Raw genomic sequence first — 16518 nt, 5'->3', positions numbered from 1 at the left:
TATCTCCTTTCTTCTGGACAGCACTTTGGTTGTAGCATCACACTCCACTAAAGCTGGATCATTTTTTATCATGTAGGGTATTAGATTATTTACTGTCTGCTGTTTGTTATCGCCTGCTTGGGGATTGACCATGATCCTGAACATTGCATCCTGTTCTCGGTGGCTGCCATTGCTAAAAATCATTTTGCTTAAATGCAGTTATTACAGGTCTTATTTGTCACCATAAAATGGTTTCTTTGCACCGCACTCTTAGATTTATACAGAACAGGGTTAGTAGTAAAATATGCACTGTATCTGCTTTACTAAACAGTAAACATTTAAAGGTTCCATATTATTCTGTTTTCATTATTTTGTTTTGAAATATAGTATAGTTAAAAGTTTAATTGAATTAGTTAAATTTAATGAATGGTGTCCTCACAATACTGGACCCTGATTGGCTGACAACAGCAGCTACTCTATGAGTTTAACCTGATGAAATGGAAGCTTTCCAGTTCAAATGATGCAAACTGGCCTGATTGGAAGTATTTCAGTAATTCTAAGTTCAACCTCTCAAGCACAATAACAGTTTAACAATGCCTTCATTAATCATCTTTGGCTATGTAAGTATATAAATGGAGGGAAATTTGAATTCCTATAAGATGGGACCTTTAATTTTGTGTTGTCCTTTTTCTTTTTCTTCTTATACTTTAGGAACTTTCATTATGTTCAAACAGAAATAGGCTGCTTTTTCCCGCTTGGTTTTCAAATTAACTAAACTCAATTCCTGGTAGCATTAGAAAGGCCTTAAAAAGTCTTAAATTTGGCTTTCTGAAACCTGCAGATACCCTGAAATACTTGCTCAGTGACTTTGTTTTTCAGGATTTCATGCTAAATTGATATATAGAGAAAGGTGGTAAACGCTAAAGCACATAAAACATCTAAAACTATAAAGATTGGGAATATAACAGAAGAAAGGCAAGTCACTTTAGAGTTTACTTAATTAGAGTGTTGGTGTTGTTTTCTATAGGTTGTACTCCACTTAGTAGGAGCAATAGGTTTGGGACTCAGAATATTGTTACGTGAAGGCAGTAGAGTAAGAGAAAATGAATGAGATGCCAGGCAATAGAAAAGTTTTCTACTTTCATAACGCATATGGGCTAGCAAGCCATACTGTCATTAACGGTTGGCAATCTGAGACTTTACTCTGATAGTATGTCTGTTAGCGAGCTAATTAGCCATTTCATTGTCTCCAAGACAATGTCAACATCATTTCCCCAAATAGATTAAAGAGTCTTGGCAGATCCTTGCAAGAGTGACATCAGTGCGTGTTGAACTGGGCGGACAGAATGCTTGACTGCTCATGTGATGTGGAAATTGACACTGTAGCATCTATAGCAATCTTATGGCGTACTAACGGCACATGGCGAATGGTATTACATTGATGTTGCTGCTTGTGTAATGCTGCCATCACACATGGAGCTGAGGAGATGACACAGGAACAATCAAATACATATCGATGCATGGAAATTGATGTGCGTTAGAAAGGTGATTATACTGTGTTGGCATGACACTAAAGACGTGCATCTTAGCCACTGCACCTCCCAGCCTATCAGAACTGACTTCTCCACAGAACAATCATTTAAATGTATTAAATGCATAGTAAATGGATAGTAGAGTTTCATGTTTAATTCACAGTTAATGCATCAAAACCTTTTGAATTTGAATCAGCAAGGCTTGTGCTTGTGGTTGTGGCTGTAAAGTCTGCTGAATTTCACAGACTTAGATCAAGATGTTCAGCTTGAAGAAAGGCTACTGAATATGTTCAATACATGTGTGATGTGTGTGACAGAGGAAGAGGGTGAATATAAAGCCACAGTACTGAGAGCCTTTCTCTGACGTCTTCTCTCTGAAGAATATCGACCATCTCGGTCTGGCCTTTGCCCTTGGTTTTAAATGGCTCCTTTGCAAAACATTACTTTGGTCTGAAGAAAAACATTGGCTCTATTATCACCCACATATTGTACACTTGATGTCAGAGCAGTGGAGCTTATGCTTTCAAAGATATGTATCTAATGTCAAGGACTGGATGTAACTCAATTTCCTTTAGGTAAATCTCAACAAATATGTTCTTTGTTATTGGTCCTGAACATATCTCCAGATAAATTCAGCTTAAACTCCATACATCAAGGCTGTATCTAGGAATTTTAGTATAGCATTGTTTCATGTTTAAACCTTAAATGGAATACTAAAAAGCTGCTTCAGACATGTTTTTACCAACTTAGGAACATTGTGAAGATTAGATCAGTTTTTGCCTTTTAACAACACTGAGAGAATTATTCCAGCTTTTACATAATCTTGCCTTGACTATTATAATGCCCTGTTATCCTGTCTCTATCAACAAGCTGCTGCATGAGTCTAGATTGTGCAGAATTCATTACTGGAAACTGACAAATTCCAATTATTTTCTGATGTGTTATTTTCTAGTGTCTTGTGAAATTATTTCACATGGCAGTGTAGTTTGCTACCCTTCAGCCAATGCCAGTTTGCTTGTGTAATGTGGCTGGTAAAGCCCCTTGGTACTGTATGAACTGAAGTTTAAATACCCCTGTTTTTTGTTTAATCTTGAAGAGCTTTGCTTGGAACAGAGTTAATATAATCAATCTCATTTCCCTGCAGTAAGTGCAGTAAGGTAGATAGCAACTACCAGTTCAGTCAAGGTCTATAAATTATTGATACATACTATAATACATAGTACTATGTTCTCCTCAGTTCTCTTTTCCCTGTCGGTGGTGACTTTGTACCTGTGAGTGTAGTCTAGTGTGTTGTACAGTGCTGCCTTTACTCAGAAGAAATGGTGGAGTTGAATGATAGAAATGTACATAGTAAAGTACCAAAATATTTCAATATGAAATTTTTATCAATTTCAATAGATTACAGCTCTGGTGCTCCATTCTAACACTTTAGCATACTCTATGTTGAGTGATAGTAGGCTCCATGCTAACACTTTAGCATACACTATGTTGAGTGATAGTAGGCTCCATGCTAACACTTTAGCATACACTACCTGTTGGTTAACGGGGTGATTTCGACAAATCTATTCTGCCGAAACGTCAATGAAAAACCGTTGCACAAACAGTTTAGTCCTGCCCACAAAGGCGCTGATTGGCTCGATTGTTTCTCTGAGCGAGAACAAGCTGTTGCCTAGAGCAACACCAGACTCTCTCAGTTGCTCGAGAAAATCTGAAAAATGGGCGGGACGCGATTCAGGAGTCTGGAACCAGGCTAGCTCTAAAGCTAAATGGTAAGTAATCTTAAATGATATGTGGTGAAGTCTGACAGTTTTGTGTAGGAGATTAGTAAAATGTACACAAAATCTGATATACAAATAATGTACTGCTGTGAGCTAGTAGGGGCTACTTTCCCTGTTTCCATAGGAAATGAAGGTGGTGGGTAATGGGAGACTGTGTGCAGCTAAATATCACTGCTCAGCAGATGAATATGTGGTTGCCCATCTGAAATAGTTTGAACAATAAACTTGGCTGCAGCAACTATATTGACTTAATGAGTCAATTTCATGAACCACTTTTACTAACTTTTTATTACTAAAAGGTCAGTCTTCTTACTTTGAGTAATGCTAATTACCTCAACATAGTGTATGCTCAAGTGTTAGCATGGAGCACCGGAGCCAATGAGATATTTCTGAAAAACCTGGTGTATTCCTTTAACTTCCATGACTGACAAACTGGACAAGCCTTAGCGTTGAACCTTAGCGTTGTACCATTATTTTGTAGGAACCAATATGATATGACCTTTTCTATCAGGTAATTAGGAAAAGCACTGCCACCATCACTGTTACATAAGTAGCTGCCAAGTATAGCATTGGCCATTTTTGTTTTGTTTTATCATTAATGATCAGCATTTCAATGCAGTCTTTGTGAGCAATATCTATGAGTCATTTTTGGTGCAGAAACATTGTGATGAAAGGATTATGATGATGCAGCCATGTTGCAGATTTAATAGTACAGTTAGACCGGTATATCAATCGATATATACAGTATATATATATATATATATATATATATATATATATATATACATATATATATATATACACCCTGCCAAGAATACAATAATAATATTCTGGGGAAGACACTGAATATTTGTAATTAAAAAAAAAAATGTGCATATAATTTTAAAATTTAAAGATACTGAATATCGGCACAAAATTTGGCTATTGGCATTTTCAGCCCCAAAAATGTTGGTATTGATCTTCAAAATCCCATATTGGTCAAACCCTTTTTAATAGTGCTCACATTTTATCCATCCTACACATACACACACACATACACACGTACAGTAAACAGTCCAACTCGCAGTTAATGGAAGGCAGCGGCATTACTGCGCTGCAGCTGAAATTAAAGTCAGCGTGTTATTATTAAGTTCTAGTCAGTCTGCCACAGCAGCTAATAGCCAGCGAGACACAGAGCATGGGAATCTAATTCATTCCGCTCAGCCGCCGCGCTTGTCCTCCACTCTCTCCCCTCTCTCTCTCTCTCTCTCTCTGTCTCTCTCTCTCTCTCTCTCTCTCTCTCTCTCTCTCTCATCCCATGACGCTGCTTAGTCGCTCAGCCGGAGAGAGGAGAGAGAGAGGAAGAGGAGCGGGGAGGATGAACTGAAACAATCAGCAAAGAAGAGGATGAATGAAAAGGAGAGAAGCTAGAAGGAATGATCTCAGGTTGTCGGAGGAGGCCAGCCCAGCGGTTCAGTGTCTTGCGCGTGTGTGTGTGTGTGTTGGCTGATGACGTGCGCTAGCTTCTGAGATGGCGTTAGGAATCCTGATTGCCTTCAGCGCTGTGGAGGAGGCATCCTGATCCTCACAAGGGGCCCACATGCAGTAACGTCTGTCCGCCGTGGCTTCTCTCCCTCACCAACGTGTGTGAGTGTGCGTGTGTGTGTGTGTGTGTGAGCGCGTGAGTGTGTGTGTGTGTGTGCTCTCCTCCTCTTCTCCTCCCCCTCTTCTTCTTCTTCAGCAAACCCTACCTTTTTTTTTTCCCTCCTCTCTTCTTCACACCAGTATATTTTTCTCCATCTGCCTCATATGTTTTTTCCAGTGGTGATGGTGGTGGTGATGAATTTGAGCATAGGTTGAGAGCTCTTTTGTTTTTCCTCTGGCCAGCATGGATTGTCTTTGCATTGTCACCACTAAGGTAAGAGGCACAGCGCAAAATGAATGATTGACTGGATCAGAGAGAGGGGATGACAGAGAGACAGAGAGAGAAAGAGAGAGAGAGAGTGAGCAATGTGGGAGATAGAGGCATGCAGTGAAGCGGGAGGAAAGAAGCTCAGTCTGCGTGTTGGTTATTTCTGGATGTTTGCATGTGTTTATGCATGTGTGTGTGTGTGCTTTTGTCTTCCCTTATGGTCCCCATGGTCTTCATCCTCTCATCGCTATGTGCTTTGAAGGGAATAGTCTAATTAATCATTTGTGGACTGTTGCCGTAGGTTGTTTTCACCACATATTTAGTGTGGGTTATCTCTTGACTGAGCACGCTGTCATATTTTGTGTCTGAATGTGTATATGTGTGTGTGTTTTGAGTATGATTCACTCCTTTCGTCTAACTGTGTGTCTGTCAGCGGCTCTACAGAGAGCTCGCTCTCCCGCCTTGCCTTATTGAGATATGGAAGCAGAAGTTGGGGTGAACTTCTATCATCCGGCTCTCGGCTCTGCTGCGCCACTGTGGTCGGAGAGCTAATGAGCACATTTGAAAGCTGCGGTGTCTGAGTCTTGCTCATTGATCAGGAATTAAATGCCAGAAATAGCGGAGGAATAGAAGTCTGATAGGTGGTTACGCCATGCAGTGTCTCCAGGAGCCGGCCGTGATATCGCACACCACAGAACTAGCCTTTAAAATCAAAGAATCGGCTCATTTCTAGTGCCTGCTAGTTTAACTTGTGCTTCCTAACTACTTTACTAAAGTTTGAAAACAAAATATCATCACTTTATTATAATATTTGCATTCTTATGTAAGCTACACAACTGCAGTCTTTCATATGCAAACTTGTTTGAAGACTAACCTTTGGTTTGTAGCGAATTTTTTACTTGACTCCCATCTTTTGGCTAGTGCTACAGGCTGTTTACCATGCGAAAAAAACCAATGCACCCTCTGTCACCGGGCAGCCTAGCTAGTAGAAACCTAACTCGATAAGAAAGTCCGAGATATTGATGGTTTATTAATGGATGTTGAAGAGGAAACTGCTCTCACAGCAACGTTGTAGCCACAGCAGCAACTAGAGGTTAATATGGTTTTGGGCCTGACTCTTCCTATCTCTCCCATAATAACTATAATAACTCTGATAGAAAACAACAGGCTGCATCTGAATTCTGATCTAGAGGAAAAATGTTGCTAAACCACATCATGGAGTGCTAATAATGTATGTTGTACATTAGTACGTTGTTATTTTAAAGTAATAGTGTTTCTCTTGAAAGCCACATTGTGCTTTTGTTGGGACAGTTTGCTTTGTGGTCATTCAATAGTGACTTTTTGTTTAACTGTTTTCATAACTTGATACATTTGGCCTTTTTGTCTTGCCAGTCTGGAGTCCATATGATACATGATGACACATAATGACACATGATCCAGCTCAGCATACTGTTAGTTGCACAAAATCAATTATGGCTTGGGCACATTTTTCTCATTTTGAGCATCTATTTTATCACTTACTGTGAGAAAAAAGATAACCTTGAAGATATGAACCGTTATCTAGTCCAAACTGTAATGTGATCAAATAATTCTTAGATGTAGCCTTACCAATCCTGTGTACTGTGGTATGTACTGTATGTTGATAGCAACAGTGGGAAGGTTACTCCTTAAGAAGCAGCTTGCCTACTATTTACATCAGACCATTCTGAGTGAAACTAACTGAGCACTCCTCTTCATTTGTGCGGAAAATCTCCATTGAGTGGTTTGCAGCCTAAGTATAGGCATAGCCTACATCCGGCAAGGCGGTTGGCCTACCCATCTTGGTTGAAAATAGATAGGACTTTCATATATCTCTCTCTCTCTCTTCCTTGCATGTTGTAGAGCACACGTGTGGCCGGAGCAGAGACCCTCTTGGCCAATTAGGACATTGATTCCCAAAAAGCCATGGTGAAATATTCACGCTTGTTTTTGCGTTCTGTGTTAAAGCCATTAGTAAGAGAGCTACGGTGCGCTGCCCTTCACCCAGAGTGGTTCATAGTGTTCCCTTCCGTAAGGCGAAATTGTTGTGACGTGAACTCTGGTTCGCTGATGGAGGTCGTGATTCTCTTCTTTTCAAAAATAGAATCCAGGGGAACTCGAACAATAAACGGCGACAAGCTGCAGTTGATTTGAACTGTCATTCTTTTTATAGTCGATGCGCTGTGAATGGGTGACTGCGTGAAGGGAGCTGTCCACGAGGTCAAACCAGTCACACAGTGGGTAATGGTGTGGGGTTGTGTCAGCACACGGCAGGCGTGATGTCTCCATGTGTGCTTATGTGTGTGTGTGTGTGTGTGTGTATGTGTACAACTCTTGCACCTTGCCTCTGCACTATGACAGCAGAGTGGTAATCGTCCTATTGAAGGAAATGTATTAAATATAGTTTAAGACATTTTTCATCATTTTTGAAGGCTGCATTTGATGACCTTGGCATTTCCAAGAGTCATGTTGTTTGCCAGATGCAGTCATGGGTTAAACATCAGGAGAGTAAAAAATGGACTAAAGATGACTATGTGAATTATCCTAACCATTGAGCTGTAGCCTGCCTTGACTTCCAGGCATCGGTGAATCACAAACTGCATTTGTGATTTATTTGCACGAAATGTCCCTTTTCAACAATCATGCTATTTCATTTCTCTATCCAACTTGCTCGCTTCATGGGCATGGACTTTTATTAATACATCCAAAATGACCTCAAGAATGAAAACTCGCATGTTGTTTTGACAAAAGCGTCTCTTATTTGCGGTAATGACCCCATTATCCAGTCACGCATCCAGTGTCCTGCCTGTAAGGAAATATATCAGGAAGGGAAAAGGAATCCCTGCACTGTCAAGAAAAATGGAGAGTGTCCAAACAGAGGCTTATGACGCAAAAAAAGAAGAATTTAATCCATGAGGTGAGTAAAAGAGACAAAATGTGAAAAAACACAGAGAACAAAGAGGTTTCAGTTACACCATCAGCAGTTTGTTCAGTCGCTGTTTGGATATTTGCATTTTTTTCCTGACCGTGCAGATTCCATTTCTCTTCCTGAAGTATTGCTTATTATTTTGGAAATTACAGATCTGAGCTGACTATTATATGGACTTATTTTTGAAAGAGTGCAGACGCACCCCATTTTTCTGCCTGTAATGAAAAAAATCTCTTTCCTCTGACGGGCAACATTGGGGTTATGAGGCGCTAGGCTAACTGTAATTCTGAAGTGACACTGTAGCACTTAATATGCACTCCTTCCTTGTGTAGTGGGCACAGTGTTAATGGAAGATAATCTCCGCTGAGGATGCACACACTGACAGTAATATGGATTTGGCAAACCAGAAGTTGGTCCAGAGGTGATCGCAGCACATAAATTATTTAATTAGCCAGTGATATCATGGTGTAAATGCACCGCATGACGAGCTATAGTTTCTGGCAGTCAGCATCAAACATTAAAGAGCAAGTTCAAGTGTGCACTGCCGATGCAGAAGTATGCGAGTGCAATAATTAGCTATTCTACAGTCTGGCTGCAGCTGGGATAAAAGAGTTCCCCCGCCTGGTGGGATTGATTGTATGTTGGAACAACGTGGCGGTTCCCCTCCCGCTCCGTCTGCAGAGACCTCCGCAGAGGGCGCCGCTCTCATCATCCAAGATCCGCTTTGTTTTGTTCTTCATCACTGCAGAGCAGAGCTGGGATACACACACGTCATGGCTACCAATGATTTTGTTTGGCTTGTTTGAGAGCTCTGACCACTTTGTTGTCATCCACGGGACGCATGCACACACACATGTACAAGACAGATTTCAAGCAGGGCAGGAAATGAACTTTTCTGTCCAGTGGCCACAGTGACATCTCAGAGTGTTCACACTGCAAACCACTTGGTTGATGGGTTGCTCTGTTCTGACTGATTGTGGGCTTTGATTGTATCTATGTAGTGGTGTGCAGCTACAAAGTTTTGAACAGGCAGTCATGTGTTTTTGCGGCTCTGGTATTGCCTGTCATAACGTTACATCATTTTAATGAGCCAGCTGACAAGCGCTAATTAGGTAGCATTAATTCAAAATAAACAAAAAAGAAAACTCAATACAATTATTTGCATACTTACCATCGACCCCAACAATGGATCCAACTGTTCTCCAAGGATTGTTTTTGAGATGTTCATCCCTGTTGTCTTTCAAATAAAAGTTGTAGAGTGCTTTGAACGGCTGTAATCAGCTTATAGCAGGGGGAACTGTTGTTCACGGAACAAAATCACATCATTAGGGAACCAAGGAAGCACACAAATCTGACTTGATGGCTGATGACCGCAAACAGTTCAGCTGTGGCCCGCTTTTCTCAGCCGACAAGCTTGTTGACCGTGCACACATCGGGTTTCCCGGCTGGAAATGAATGGACTTTGGGTGGCTTGTTGATTGAGTTGCTCGCAGTCTGAACGCACGGTCAGAATCCCCCAGCCACTTTCAATGTTTTGCCAGCCAACTAGATGTTTAGAATAGAGTAGGAACTCTAAATGATGACTGTCTACCTGCCAGCGTGGCTGAGAGAGTAGGTTGTCTTATCCCAAACAGCCAAAATGTACCAGCTGACCACTTTTTTGTCAGCTGTGAGATACCATCAGATTATTTTTTTCTACTCTCCCAACTGGAAATGCTGCATGTTGCATACAACATTGTGGGATGGACCTGAAGGACTGTATGACATCACCCAGAGTGCTGACATGCTTTATGTAAGGTTTAACTTCAGCCCACACAATGGGGAGCTTTGTCCACCAAGGCTGTGATTAGATTTCCTCCTGCTTTTGAAATGGATCCACTCCCTCCCAATGATAGTCACGGGTGTCACGGGAGAGGACTAGGTGCTCACGGGCTGAGATCGGGAGATTTGGCTTTCTCGTAGCTAAAGCACTGTAGTGGGAATTGGGCATGGTAGTAGATTTGACCTCAGAGCCTTTTGTGTTTCTGGGAATTGAGCTGTTGTAACGTCTAGTGACCAAAATAGTCTCCTCTTCTGTACACGTTCTGGCCAGATATTGTGATCTTTGTGAGTCTACCTGCGTAATCTTGGATGAAAGCATCACAGTGCTGCCATACTGAGCTCCTGATAGGCCCCCCCTGTAGCCACTTTGGTGCTCGTATCGTCGGCTGAAATACCATGCGAGACTCTGCATATTACACTCAGCTCTACTACCTTTAGTATTCAACCCCCCAAAAATGAATGTGCGCCGCATAATGATATGCAGTTTCCATTCCATAGCCATGTTATGTAATACTTCGGGGGCATGATGAGTACTGAGCTTTGGTTCAGGAGAGGGAGAGGGAAAGAGAGAGGAGATAAAAGAGAGGAAGAAAGCACTCCTACATGAGTGTGTTGATTCTCTGCCACAGTTGCTGTTTTTAGATGATCTCTCTCATCTATATTCTGACACCCTTCTGATGAAGTAATGCAAAAGAGGCTTCTCTCTTGTTCTGCTGAAAACATACACGCAATGGCAGGCAGGCAGACAGACGGGCATACCTGACAGACCAGAGCATGGGTGAATGGTTGTCATGTGTGTAGGAACAGGAGCTCATTGATTTTCTTTGCAAGCACGAGTTATTTCAGTGTTACAACTGCTCCTGTTATCCGCTGGCTAGCCTATATTTTACTATCTTGGCTTGGCTCCTTACATAAAGTTGTATTACTGACAAGATAGAAACCACACAGTGTCACATCACTCAGTTATCAAAGACATTTAACCATTAACGTGTTAATATACAGATATGATTTTGACAAATTTTAGATTACGTGAAGCCTATTGGCGGATGAATTCAAAGGTGGGTAACTATGAACTGTATACCATATTCCATCTTATTGTTTTTATTGTTAAACAAGTATCAAATGATTTCACATATTATCAGTATGAATGCCTCTATATTTGTCAACAGAAGCTCAGCACAAGCTCATTTCAGCTTGCTTCAGTTTTATCTCTGTGAAATACCCTTGACTTAGGTGTCTGAGGCCTTTTGAACCACTGTACCTGCTCACTTTTAGCCCTCACCCCTTTAATCAGTGAATAGCTTCTAGCCTTAGAAACCTAATGAGTGCACTTTGTGGTCAGTCAGTGGCATTGATCCACCAATTAAGACTCAGGAAAACAGGCAGAATCAGCGGACACAAGGGGTGGGACAAAAAGAGTCTTTGTTTTCCTCGATGCACTCATGGATGCATTAACAACAAGCATGCATGCATACTGTCTGTGGATTTCACAGTAGAAACTGGACAGCAAATAACTAACTAAAATTAGAGCTGGGTTCAGAGGTGTTTTAAACACAAGTCCCTTGGGGCAAATAGGAGGATTCCAAGTTAGACGAGGAGTAGTTGTCAAAAGAATTAGAAAGTACTGAGCTTTAGCCTGCTGGCTCAGTTGCCTGCTCAGTCACCAGTCTCCACTTTCTTCACCTTTCTTATTTTTTGTTGTTTTGTTACAAATGGATGACTGCCAATAAGCCCCTCAGAGTGTGAACAACACATTATATTTACACCCCGCAAGCTCCAAGCATTTACCTAGCGCTCCTCAATTGACGGCCCAAAAATATCACAGTTTGGGTTTTACCCAAAATTTGCCGGAGCCCAAACAGACTCCACGTTGCTTTGAAGTCGCAAGTTGATGTCATTTTTGCAGGTCGTGTGTCAGCCATGTGCCCTCTGTTGAAGGCACTGACCTCTAGCACCCCTAGAGCCAAAAGAAACCTGCTGTTACCTTGTCATTATCATTATCTCAAAATAGAGATTCTCCCTCCAAGCAGATGGCTTACATTGTGGACTTCATTTCAGTACGACTGTTGTAGTCTTTGCTTCACAGGAACCAAATTGTGGTACAAAGGAGGAGATGTATATGTGTACCTTATACCAGCAGTAGGTTTGTCCCCAGTTCTTGGCCAGTTAATAGTTAGATTGTTGGTCAAATAATCAACTAATCAACAGACCTACTAATAAAATAGCGAGTGAACCGTTGAAAATAGAAAATATGACTTGAAGCATGTGTCAGATGTGGAATAATGCAAGTTACATATACAGTAGAAGCATTTATTAAATTCTAGCCAGCATGACTTAATTGTGCCATGCTACTTTTAGTTTACTTAACTACTGTTTAATAAAGTAAGTTTAAGTAAAGAGACAGATCCATAGTTCTCCCCTGAATTTCCTTGTAGGGACAAAAAGTATGAGAGGCGCAAGAGCCTTTTTTTGTTTTGTCCCATGTGCTCAAAGATATAATTCTGTCACACAGCAACTGGTATTTTAAGAGCATCCTTTCTACTTCTGCCAAACAAACCTGCTAATTGGCTCTCTTGATCTACCTTAAGATCACACTCCTGTACCAAAGGATCACCTTGCAAATGAGCTGCCATAGCCTAAAACACCAAGTGAAGCCCTTACAGTTTGCTTGACTAAATGCTTCTTTTCACCAACAGAAGAACACGTTGAAACACCAGTGCTTTTCGACACCTTCAGCATCTCTATTTTTGCCTCACTAAAGGGGCTATTTTCCTGTTATCTAGACACACTATTTCTACCTCCAAGGATATGTGCAAAGCTCCAAGGCGTAATGCAAAGACATGCTGATTCTAATTTGGGCATTCTGTGAAGTCATTAGTAAGTCAAAGTCTGGTGGTTATAATATCGTATGAATAAACATCAAATTCATGTGCTGGTTACTCAGGATTACTCGTAAAATATGATAAATATCATGTAGTGATGTGTGTGTATATATACATTTTTGTCTGTCTTTTATTGTTGTGGGTTTCTATCTATCTATCTATCTATCTATCTATCTATCTATCTATCTATCTATCTGTCTGTCTGTCTGTCTGTCAGCTTTTATGTAACCGATGATGACACAATGGCCTATTAATAACAGCATTAAATTACATGGGCTGATAATTCCTGTAGCCTGGCCATGGTAGAAACCAAGTCCCCAGCAACAATGATCAAACTTTCCTCCCACTACAGGGCAACCTGCTGGGTAGATTTGTGATCTGATGTGTTGCCTGGAAACAGCGCTGTTACTCTGTCGGGGCGAGGGAGAGAGAGTTTCTGGGAAGGGCAAATAGTCACATGTCGGAATAATTCAGTTTGCGGCCCTTTCAGTGTGTCGGGTTCCACGTTTACAGCATAGTTACAGAATGTCACCAAGTCAGATCATCTCAGATCACAGTTCAGTTCAATTAAGAGGTTCAGTTCTCAGATGGTGCATTGTTCAAACTTATTAGAAAGTGTGCAAACACTGTTGAAATTAAGACATTGCAGAGAGTCATGCTGCAGACATTCATTTTTGCTCTTTCAGTCGTTCTTCCCTACCACTGTTGCCAACTTGGAAGCTTTCTCACTTTTCAAACTTTCGAGGGACTTTATTTCTCCAAAGCGACTTTTTCCAACCATGGGAAACAATGTTGATGCATTAACTCCCAGAGCATTTGGTGACAAATCTGTGCAGCTGATGCCGATTTGTTCTCCTTGCCTGTCTAATCCAAAGAGGTCTGATGACAGTGTAGCCCCCCCCTCCGCTGAGAGTGGGGACTGTAGAAAATATATTGCTATGCAAATTGGTGTATGACCTCATCTGGCGACTTCTAGCGACTTTTTAAGCTACTTTCCTTGGAAAAGAGTTGGCAGCACTGTTCTCTATCTCTTCCTTGCCCTATGTTAGTAGCGATTACTGTGTGTTTAGAGAAGGGGGGGAGGTTGGGGTTCCATATCCCTCGATCCCAGAGGGTCCGTCTATTGCCTAGATCTTCACCAATTTATCCTCCCGCATCACCAGAGTATAAGCAGGGTCAGGAGCTTCTTCCTTTGGACGGGAGGCTTAGATCACCGTACCGCTGAGAGCGAGGACTCTGAGTTTAATATATGTAAGGGTATTATGCAGGCCAAATTACAAGCAGTGGATTGAGAAGAAGAAAGAATGGAGGAGGACATTGAAATGCTGATGAGATTTAGAGAGTAAAGGTCAGAGAACGGGATCTTCGCGAGATAAAAATAGAGGGGAATGGAGTGATGTACGCGTGCGAAAAAGCGCGATGTTTGCAAGTTTGCTGAAGTTCATGACCTTTTCATTGAAGGCTGCTTCCCCCTCTGAAAATCAGATTAATTGTGATTGCCACTGTAACTGAATTGCCTGAGAGTTGCCGCTCTATCCTGAACTAGTAACCCTGTCAGCATATGTTGTGTTTTGACACACTAACGCTGAGGTCGCTAAGGTGTCCCAGGGTCCCAGTGTCCTCTTGTAGCACCCAGTGGTGTCCATCTGGTCAGCGACAGGCCTGGGCACATTTCAAAGCAGTCTGCTAGTATGTCACCCTTGCATGCTTGATTGGAATCAAAGTCATTCAAGCAACTTATTCATAGTAAAAATTACTTACAGCTGCTTGGGCAATGTGGTATTTTCAGTTAGATGTTCATCAGGGTCAGTTAGCAAAAAAATTAGAAGCTACATTTACTTTATACTTGCTGGATTAGTGAGCTAGCATCAGTCGGTTTACTTAATGTCTTACACAAGTGAGTAATACAGTAACTTTGTACAATTCTTCTTCTTATAATAATAATTATAGTAGTAGTAATGGTCATCATCAAGTAAACATGGGCCAAATGTCACTATTTATTCAACTTCATACAATCTAGACATTTCAAATGGTAATAAAATGAATATAGAATGAATGTTTAGGGTTACAGTACTTTAATATAGTCCAGAAGGATGAAATCTTTGTTAATTTTTTGCTTAAATGTCAAAGCATCATCTTGTCAGTTCTGCATGTCTGTAATTCTGAGTCACTAACTGATTGCTCATCATGAAACATTTTACCATTATTTGCGATCTACCTCCCTCCACCTTTCTGTCTCTACATGCATAACATTCTGTCATTAGGGAATCAAATGTTTTGTCATGTGTCTATGAGTGATGAGAGGTGCAGACCAAATAGTGCCTTTACTCATGCTGCAAGACATTAGTCACCAGAACTTTGGACAGTGATTTTTTTTTTTTGAACCAGCAGACAACCATTAATCTCCTCATTCACTCTATAGCCTGTACTGTTCTGAAGCCACATGAGGGATTTTATGTGGAAAATTTGTTTCAATAGACTGTTGATGATGCACACTGTCTCAGTACAGCCATTCAGTTTTTTCTGAAGTATCTAGAGGAGAAGAAGACACATTCAAACAATGCAGCGAGTCGCATTGTCTGGCAGTAATAGGGTTTTTTGTGAGGAAAAAATTTAGGGGACAGTAACTACAATAGAGTGGTGCTGGGATGGTGCTTAGCCGTCACATATGCAAGACATTATAATAGGACTACCTGTAGTATAGGAGAGGTATACACTGCCAACCAACACAAGTGTGAAATCTCAGAAATGGACAATGAAGGGTAGATAATTTTGACTATAAGATGAGAAACTGAAAGCTTTAGCTTTGTTTGCGCTGGAAGAACAGTGCCCTCTTCCTGTTTTGTGCTGTAAAGTAATCTCCCTTGGTGCCATAAAACAGATTTCCCGCCCAGTAATCCGACCCGGTGGCACACAATATAAAATTCTATGCAGAGGCTGGTTGAGGCTGCTAGTCTTCTCAGTGTTGGTCTTGTTTGTTCACGGTAATTGTACTAATGTCTCAAAATGAATGCGGCAATGATTTATTGATTGTTAAAATGCTACACGTAGCACCTTTTAAATACAATCTTGCACTACTCCTCATTGTCGGTGATGAGTCGAGGGGGTGTCGTCCGCCAACTTCAGCAGTTTGGTGGACGCTACAGTCACTTGCATACGAGTAGACGAGGGGACAGAGCACGTATCTCTGTGGTGGACCAGTATTCTCAGTGAGAGGGTCTGACAGGTAGTTTTCCAGCTGCTCAAACCGACTTCTATCCGTCAGGACATCAGTTATCCCTTCACAGATCGAGGGTGGGCCGATGTTCAGCTGGGATATTTTGCCGTGGAGCAGTTCCAGGCTGATGGTGCTGAAGGCTAGCTCAATATCTGACCTGAGTATCATCACTTCAATAAGTGCCTCACGTTGCCCTCTTCCCGCTGAGTGATTTCTCCTCTCTACTCTTGCTGTTCCTCTCTGGAAAAAGACCCTTCTATCTCTCTGGTTTTATTTCTTTTCCTGGCACTCGTTCTTACTTGGTTGTTCTTTGGTATAAGGAATATTGCAAAGATACTAAAGCTCTGACCTTTGCACTCCTTTCTTAGGAATTGAATCTTATTCTACTGTTGCGCTCATTGTAAAATACTCTGGATAAAAGCGTCGGCTAAATGCCTGAGATGTAAATTTAAGTATGTCAGCATCTTAGTG

General features: G+C 41.3%; 1 protein-coding gene across 2 annotated transcripts in view; it reads left to right on the top strand.

The window, feature by feature from the left end:
- Window positions 1-16518, top strand: part of dlg2 (discs, large homolog 2 (Drosophila)) — a 179093-nt gene that overhangs the window by 40002 nt on the left and 122573 nt on the right. For both annotated transcript variants that reach the window (XM_078286618.1, XM_078286617.1), the window contains exon 5: window positions 4464-4542. In XM_078286618.1, the coding sequence (XP_078142744.1) occupies window positions 4464-4542 (79 nt within the window). The remainder of the gene's footprint in view (window positions 1-4463; window positions 4543-16518) is intronic.

Source organism: Centroberyx gerrardi, chromosome 11 (assembly GCF_048128805.1).
Source record: "Centroberyx gerrardi isolate f3 chromosome 11, fCenGer3.hap1.cur.20231027, whole genome shotgun sequence".
Classification (NCBI taxonomy): Eukaryota; Metazoa; Chordata; class Actinopteri; order Beryciformes; family Berycidae; genus Centroberyx; species Centroberyx gerrardi.
The sequence above is the reverse complement of the archived record's forward strand: the minus strand, read 5'-3'. Positions and strand labels throughout refer to the sequence as shown.